Source organism: Rosa chinensis, chromosome 5, assembly GCF_002994745.2.
Source record: "Rosa chinensis cultivar Old Blush chromosome 5, RchiOBHm-V2, whole genome shotgun sequence".
In the NCBI taxonomy this organism is placed as follows: domain Eukaryota; kingdom Viridiplantae; phylum Streptophyta; class Magnoliopsida; order Rosales; family Rosaceae; genus Rosa; species Rosa chinensis.
Window position 1 is genome coordinate 83,191,218 of NC_037092.1, and position 8,960 is coordinate 83,200,177.

The 8,960-nt window shown below is 35.8% G+C and overlaps 1 protein-coding gene across 1 annotated transcript; it reads left to right on the forward strand.

Moving 5' to 3' along the window:
• The first annotated feature begins 1,659 nt into the window (after positions 1-1,659).
• On the forward strand, positions 1,660-7,909 carry LOC112164289. The gene is made up of 12 exons (XM_024300508.2): positions 1,660-2,773; positions 3,208-3,410; positions 3,503-3,700; positions 3,824-3,895; positions 4,703-4,798; positions 5,150-5,229; positions 5,438-5,513; positions 5,791-6,001; positions 6,179-6,375; positions 6,632-6,737; positions 6,847-6,936; positions 7,040-7,909. Exons 1-12 carry the CDS (start codon positions 2,260-2,262, stop codon positions 7,780-7,782), a joined length of 2,586 nt encoding a protein of 861 aa, XP_024156276.2. The 5' UTR covers positions 1,660-2,259; the 3' UTR covers positions 7,783-7,909.
• Positions 7,910-8,960: the final 1,051 nt, after the last annotated feature.

Sequence of the window (8,960 nt, forward strand, 5' to 3'; positions counted from 1 at the left end):
ATAAAATAGGGAGTTTACATGACAAAAGAAAGGAGGGAGGTTCAAATGCTAAATTTGGAGGTTTAGAGCCACCCAATAAGTAATCTTAAGGGTAAGGGAAAAAGCTTATAATTTACTGAGGTAAGTGGGGTTAGTGTAACTCAAATCATGGTGAATCAACATTTAAAAAAATAAACAAATAAAAAAACCCACCAGTCAAAGGAAGTAAAACTGAAAAGAAAAAAAAAATCTAATAAAATAAGCACAAAAAAGAGTAGCAAGTTTCGAACTTAAGATAGTTCAATTAAAATCAAGATGTTTAGCCAACAGCGCAAGACCAGATAATTTGATGTAACAGATATGAACGAGTTTATCCGTCACTGACTGCATGAAGGTACCATTCCAAAAACTACATTATTGCATGCTAATCACCCACAATTACACGAGGAAGATCTCACGTTGACCACCATGCAGCATATCAATAACGTTCGGCACCCACCACTCCAAACTACTTCCAGCCACCCTTTTCACTTTCAAACCCAAAGACTGCTCCTCAAACGCGCAATTACAAAAAGCGCAACTCAAATCCCGCAGGACAAGGTATGTTATAGTTTGATACATAGCTTGCATTTGTGCAACTGAATGGACTATACATCTTAATGGATGGGACATATTATAGAAATAAGAGAAAGATGCTTTACCCAAAAAACATAAATCCCACAGGTCAAGGTATGTTATAGATTTGGTTAATCCAACTTCTTTTAGGATGTTAAATATAGGTTGCAACTTTACTTATACTGTTATATTGTAACTGATTTCTTAAAACCTTCTAATTATTTGTCTAAACTCGTTAGGTTATCTTTAAAGAGATTGTAATTTGTTGATGTTGCAGGCGCCTTGCGCAATGACCACTAACGAGGGGTTAATATCGCCTAATCCTCTATTTTAATTTATATATAAAAAAAAAACAAAAACAAAAACAAAAAAAGTGTACATAATTCAATTTTTTAGCTGTTGTGCACCAAATTAACCAGATTAGTAAGTGAGATTTGAAAATTTTAAGCTCTTCGTAGACCAATTATCTTAACATAGTCAATGAATTATCTTGATCAGTTATGCTCAACTACCATTTGTTTTAAATCACATAGTAGATAATGAAAAAATAGTTTGAATTATCTTACTCAGTTATGCTCGTTCAACTGCCATTTATTTTAAATCACATAGTGGATAATGATAAAACAGTTTTAATCTATTAATTTTCGTTGCTAGTATCTACTGTTGGATACAATTGAGTATAACAGATTGTGTAGGTAAATGAGACTCTTACATGGACTAAGTAACAGATATTTATTCTGATTAAAATTTTGTGATCCACATTTTGATGAAAATTTTGAGATCCACTCTTCTTCTCTTGGTGATTATCTATCTGAGCAAAATACTGTTAAATTTTTACATCGTGACCATGAAATTGAAGTTCCTTTTAACAACCCCCAATACAAAGAGAAAGACACATTCTTCAATCAGTTTTCATCACTTTTTTTTTTTGGGTCAAGTAAAAGTTTTTTCATTTTTTTTAACACCTATCGACATACACTAGCCACCAAAAAAAAGAAGAAGACAAATTTCAGTTAAAAGAGGAGCGAAAACAAAGAGCGATGTCACCGCGCTTTGTCTCTTCCTTCTCATCATCTTCCTTCAACCACAAAATCTCTGTTGGTCAGCTCCCTCAAAAGATGACGTATACGGATTCTCACATATCTTTTCTGTCTCTGTGATCTCCATATAGATGCAGTAAATAACTTCAAACAAAATTGTGGATAAATTCTAGTTTACACGATAAACCATACTTAACTGATTTCGGATAAGTTGCTTTCTTTGATTTTAGCTTATCCCATTCTCTGTGCTTTATGTAGGTATGCATGTATATATATATGCCCTCACTCTCACTCTCACATGTGCTTCTACTTTTAACTTATTCATAGTCTTTCATTAATTTTTCTCTTATACTCGTTTCAGTTCAATTCTTGTGGGTTTTGTAATGCTTTTCTCCCTAGTTCACTGTACTTGGACGTCACTTCACTGTCTTCTGGGTTTTGCTTACACACATTGAACTCAAAGTTTATGTCTTTTCGAGTGTTATGAGGTTACGCTTTCTGGGTTTTTGTTAAAGTTGAATAACAATCAGATTTGGATTTGAACACAATTTGGCTATAAAGTTGTTGTCTTTGTACTTGTTTTGCCTGTTTTCAATCACATTTGGGAATTTGGCGTATTGTTTTGATGGAAATGAAGGGTTTTGGGTTTATTAATATGTCATCTGTGTTTGTGATTTTTCTGGTATGTGTATGTGGATGTGGTTTGGCTGAGGCTAGGGAGTGTACAAACGCTGTTTATGCTTCCAAAAACGAAACTTTGAAGAATATGGTGCTCTCACACTATCACTTGACACCAAGTGATGATTCTGCTCGGTTGAAGTTGCACCCAAGAAAGATGTTGAGGGAGGAAGATGGATATGAGTGGTCAGTGATGTACCGGAAGATGAAAACCTCCGGTGGTGGTCCTGGGGCCCCCGGAGGTCTTCTCAAGGAAGTGTCATTGCATGATGTGAGGTTGGATCCAACTTCACAACATGGGAAGGCACAGCAAACAAATCTAGAGTACCTGTTGATGTTGGATTCGGATAATTTACTTTGGAACTTTCGAAAGACAGCTGGTTTAGAAACCCCTGGGGAACCATATGATGCTAAAAGTTCGTGGGAGGCATCGACTAGTGAACTGCGGGGTCATTTTGTAGGTTAGTCATACTTGCTAACTCATTGTTTTGTTTTTACCGTTAACATTATTTGCATTGCTCATTACAGCTTTTCTGTAATTTTCATTACATCACATGTTAATTGGTCTTCTTCATTGACCTTGTGTTCTCATACTCTGATTGTGATTTTATTAGAGCTGCTTTCAATTTTGTGTCAAGCTTCATTACATTCCATATGTTGTATACAATTTAAGAAAGGGAGCTACTTCTGAGTACGTCCACTTTACTTTGGAGAATGGTGGTTTTTTTTTTTTTTGGATTATTATGGAGAGAATGAATAATATGCAACAGACTCTCATAATGATACCATCAAAGATAAAATGGTTATGTGCCTTTTGGATTATTCAATTTCCATTTTTAGTTTCTGAAAATCATATTGTATAGTATACCAAGGAACTTGCTTTTGTATCTTGAAGGGCATTATTTGAGTGCTTCAGCAATGATGTGGGCTAGCACTCATAATGATACTCTCAAAGAGAAGATGTCCGGGATTGTGTCGAGTCTTTCTCTTTGTCAGAAGGAAATTGGCAGTGGATATCTTTCGGCTTTTCCAACTGAGGAATTTGATCGCGTTGAAGCTCATACACCTGTCTGGGTTCCTTATTATACCATTCACAAGGTAGAATCTAATGGTTTGTTTCACTAGAGTAAATACTTCAGTTTGATTCAGAGAGTCATATGTTTAGATTTTCAACTTGTCTACTTTGACAGATCTTGGCAGGCCTGTTGGATCAGTATACACTTGCTGGTAGTGATCAAGCTTTTAGTATGATTAAATGGATGGTTGAGTACTTTTACAAACGTGTTCAGAATGTGATATCGAAGTACAGTATAGCAAAACATTATCTGTCACTCGATGCAGAACCCGGTGGCATGAATGACATTCTTTATAAATTATATGCTATCACGGTAAGTAACTACGATCAAGCACCTTTTCTCGAATTCAGATATTTTGTTAAGTAATTGCTGTTAAGTACTTCTAATATGTGAATGTTGGGTGGTGACATCAACCTTTCATGTTGCTATGCACAGGGAGATACAAAGCATTTATTGTTGGCTCATCTTTTTGACAAACCCTGCTTTCTAGGATTGTTGGCGGTGCAGGTAACCGTAGTTTTCTATTCAATATCTCTAGGTAGCCCTAAGATAGTTTAAATATTTTGTATTACTTTAGTAAGCAGAGAGCAAACACCATAAGGAATTCAGTATTTGCACCAAAGAGAAACTAATAAGGCTCCCCCAAGTCCTGACAAAATTATATAATAGATATACAAACAGTGGCGGACTTATAGTCAGGCCTGGGAGGGTCCAGACCCCCCTTGGTTTCCTAAACAATCTAACTAAGGTTCATTGTTTACCTTAATTGTAGCTTATTTCTTGCTCAAATTCATTAATGGACCCCCCCCCCATAGATTAACAAAAATGCATTTGTTTCCAAATCTAATAAAGAATATCCATCAGTTCTTTCCTTTTGTGTTACATTATGTCAATTATATCAAATTTGAAATGTTGATTTCCTTTCTTTTTCCTATTTGTATTCCTTAATAAGCATAATGGAATTGATTTTTCGTTTTCATGTACCATATTTTGTATTCTCTCTTAAAAGAAAAAAACAAGTTTATTGTCAAACAAAAAAAAATTTAATTTGGACCCCCCCAATCCTAGAATCCTGGTTCCGCCCCTGTATACAAAGAATCTAAGTGGTAAAGTTCTTACATGTAATTCATCTATATTTAACTTGGAAATTCTTTTGGGACTTTTGGCGAATGATTATGATCTGAAAAAGTGAGAAGAACATTCACTGGTTCTGGCTTGTTCTGTCTCTTTCTATATCTAGGACAATCAAATTTTTAGTTTATCTGAAACTAATATCTTGTAATGCCTCTCATCAAGTATCTTTTATAATTGTAGGCTAATGACATATCTTATTTTCACGCTAACACGCATATTGCAATTGTCATTGGTGCTCAAAAGCGCTATGAAGTCACTGGTGATCCACTTTATAAGGTAAATGCTTTTAATAAATTGTGGAGTATGTGAGTTACAGTTCTCAACAAATAACTGATCGAGTACCAATGTACTGTTTATGTTTGTGCTTGCAAATTGGCTCCCCTTGCATTCATGCATGTGTGTTTGTAGGGATGTTATACTTCTCTTTTGGATATTACATTGCACTTGCGTTTCTCCTTCTTTAAACTACCATCATACCGAGGAAAAAAAAAAGGAACAAAAATAACTTTATCTTGTCTATTCGTATGTCAATAACACATGCCATTAGTAGTCTATTATTTCTCTGAAGGTTCAGGTTATTAGGGAAGACTTTAATGCTAACACTTCTCAAAAATCTGAAATTCTCAGGAAATGGGGATTTTCTTTATGGACATTGTTAACTCTTCTCACAGCTATGCAACAGGAGGGACATCAGTCAACGAGCATTGGTACTAGAATTCAGCAAATTAAAGTTTCGATATCAGTTTATTCATCATAAGGTCTTCCTTGTGCTTAAATCTCCAATGCTAACCTGAGGACAAGCAGTTAGAAAGTCTAGATGCATCCTTAATTTATCGAGTTATGCTTGTTTCTTTCAGACTAGGTTCTTATTCCAGAATTGCTCTGATTTATTTGCTTTCCTCAAATTGTGAGCAGGCAGGAACCTAAAAGATTGGGGACCTATCTAGGATCAGACAATGAGGAATCGTGCTCAACTTATAACATGCTGAAGGTATGCTTTTTGCAATCATCAATTAAAGGCTGGTGATAATTTTTTTTTTAATCAGTTATCTATTCTTGCTACAAAGAAAGACCCTGGCTGTGGTCTGCGTTCCCCCTACTAATGCAGAGGCTTCTGTGATACATTACAAGATATCTTCTGTCGGATTTTAGTTTATTGTTGAAAGACGAACAATTCTGGGAGGAAAAATTTGTGCATTCTCCATTCACTTCATAATTATCAAGTTATTTATCATAATTAACTTTGGCAATTCGCAATCATCTTGTAGGTCTCTCGCCACCTCTTTAGATGGACCAAAGAACCTCCATATGCGGATTATTATGAGCGAGCTCTAACAAATGGTGTGCTAGGTATCCAAAGAGGAACTGAGCCTGGAGTTATGATCTACTTCCTCCCACTAGGCCGTGGACAGTCTAAGTCCGTGAGTTCTTTTGGTTGGGGATCGCCATTTGGCCATTTCTGGTGCTGCTATGGTACTGGTATGAGATCGATTGTCCCTTCTAACATTTTCTTTTAGGGATTTCAGATTCCACCAACCTGCTTGAAAAGTTTCATGATTTTTACATCCTCCTCATATGCTTTCTTGTTTCCATTGCTGCCTCGTTGGTACAGCCGAATAAATCTCATTACTGTATTACTTCTCGATGCATTTGTAGGGATTGAATCATTCTCAAAGTTAGGAGATTCCATATATTTTGAAGAGGAAGGGGAAACTCCTGGTCTTTACATTATCCAGTATATATCAAGCTTGCTTGATTGGAAATCTGGGCAAGTCGTACTTAATCAGACAGTTGGCAACATCAATTCCTGGGATCCTTACCTTAGAATCACGTTAACATTTTCTTCCACGAAGGTACAAATCATATTGACTATGGCTTCAACATTAACAATCTTGTATGGTTCATATCTTCGACTGTTGGAATTCATCATTTGAACACACAATTATCATGCACAGATCTGTAATACTTTATATTGGTTAAATTCTACCCTCATTTCATGCGCGTGCTTGATTTTGGACTCTAGATTTTGGTCGCTTGTCCCATAACAAAAACCAAATCTCATGTGTTTATTTGCAAAACATGCTTCTTATGTTTGACTAAATGATTCAGGGGACAGGCAAATCATCAACCGTGAACTTGCGAATGCCAATTTGGACAGATTCAGATGGTGCAAAGGCAGCATTGAATGGTCGCAATCTGCATCCCTCATCTCCAGGTATGAGATATTATCATATTTTTTTTTTCAATTTCTAATTCACTCCACCAGGGCTCATTATCATTGCAGAATATAGACATAATCGATTTTATCTGTTTGTGGGATGCAGGTAGTTTCCTACTGATCCCAAATAAATGGAGCCATGGTGACACAGTAACTCTTGAGCTACCCATTAGTCTGAGAACAGAAGCTATTAAAGGTACACTTGATAGAATCCATTCCTATACAAAAGGTTCTTGTTGCAGCAAAAGATTTTCTCATAAATGATGTAGAACTGACTATGTGCTTTTGAATAAACTCAGACGATCGGGCAGAGTATGCTTCAGTCCAAGCAATTCTTTATGGTCCAGTTCTGCTTGCAGCTCATACCAGTGGTAACTGGGACATCCAAACTAAGTCAACTAATCTTTCAGACTGGATAACTCCACTCCCTTCCTCGTACAATAATTATTTGGTTTCTTTCTCCCAAGAGTTCGAAAACTCAACTTTTGCCTTGGCCAATTTAAACCAGTCGATCGAACTAGACAACTTTCCGGATGTAGGCACTGTTGCTGCTATTCATGCCACTTTCAGACTCATTTTAGATGACTTATCAACAAAAGATTTCAAAGCGCACGATGCTATTGGAAAATCAGTCATGCTAGAACTGTTTGATCTTCCTGGGAAGGTTCTTGGGCATCAAGAGAAAGACAAGAACCTTGTGATAGCAGATTCTTCAAGTAGCAAGGAGAACATAGTTTTTCGCTTGGTTCCAGGTTTGGATGGAAAGTCTGCCTCGGTCTCCTTGGAGTCTGAAAGTGACAAGGGTTGCTTTGTGTATAGCTCGGAGTTGGAGGTTAATGCAGCCTTGAAGCTCGGTTGCAGTTCAAAATCGTCAAACGATGGATTCAAACAGGCAGCCAGCTTTGTAATGAAGAGTGGAATAAGTCAGTATCATCCTATCAGCTTTGTTGCCCAAGGGAAGCATCGGAATTTTCTTCTACAACCATTGTCAAGCTTCATGGATGAAACTTATACTGTCTATCTCAACATTACAACGGTTTAAGTTACTAAATTAAATGTTTATCTCTAGTAAAAAGTGCTCAGAAGCACCGTAGCGAAATCCAATAATGTAGTGTGTTTTTCTTCTTTCCGAATTTAAATGCTGTTTTCTCTCTGTTTTTTATTTTATTTCTCGGATATTATTAAACATACTCTTTTTTTTTTGAAGGGGAAGACGACAAACATTTCATTAATATGAAACTAGTGAGTACATTGGTGAGCAACGTGTGTGCTCAGAATTGGTCGTAATATTAAACATACTCTTTAGTCTTGAAAACATAAAATCAATAGGAAAATGGCAATTTACCTATACTATTTACTTTTTTTTGGCTATTATTAAACATACTCATTAATCCAAACAACGGAATATTTTTACTAAACTATCATATAGCAGAGAGTTCAGAGTGACAAAAGCAGTCGAGCATGCTTCTGAGCTTTTATCTCTCGCAAGGTAACCCTGGAAAATCAATAATATATCCTTGTCTATAATTATATATGAATGAGCTAATAATTTATATCAAAATTATAATGTACTGACTTCTGTTGGAAAATTTATCACCAGGTATCAAATGGCTAAAGAAACTGAAGCACTGTTGTTCTGGTAAAGTTTCAGACTGCAGTGTATCTTCAATGATAACTTGTAAAACAAAGTGACAGAATTTTATCCAATTTATGCTCAAATAAAATGGATTTGAATCATAATTTTATAGCAAATTTCTCTACAGAAAACCTACGGTTGTGACCTTAAATTCATCGTTGTCCATATTTAATTAAAAAATATTTAGCCCGTAAAATTTGATACATTAGATAATTAGCATCAAACTTCAACCTTCAAAGTGTTTTATGTAATAAAGCTTGGTCGAAAATTAAAAAAGATCTCGTCTCTCTCATGACTCAACCAAAATTTAGCCAACTTATTAGCTTGGAAAGTATCGGCTAGTCGGCTACTCTTTTTGGTTCACGAAAAAACACATAATTATGGGTGAATCTGTTGTATAAACCTAGCACACACAATACAATATCTGGGAGAATTCCTCTCTTTATTCCAATATAGAATGTTGGCTTATATAGCCTTACAGAGAAATAGATAGAAACAAATAGCACCCCACGTTGTACACTAACCAAACAACGTAGATCATGGAGAGGAAACATTCAAACCTAACGTACTGCCCTCATAAGTAG

What these genes read in the sequence shown, in the direction of transcription:
- LOC112164289 (XM_024300508.2), top strand. Translation starts at nt 2,260, where the DNA reads ATGGAAATGAAGGGTTTTGGGTTTATTAATATGTCATCTGTGTTTGTG. An exon ending in ACATCAGTCAACGAGCATTG is followed by an intron (nt 5,230 to 5,437) that starts GTACTAGAATTC and finishes AATTGTGAGCAG; the next exon opens with GCAGGAACCTAAAAGATTGG. An exon ending in CAACTTATAACATGCTGAAG is followed by an intron (nt 5,514 to 5,790) that starts GTATGCTTTTTG and finishes ATCATCTTGTAG; the next exon opens with GTCTCTCGCCACCTCTTTAG.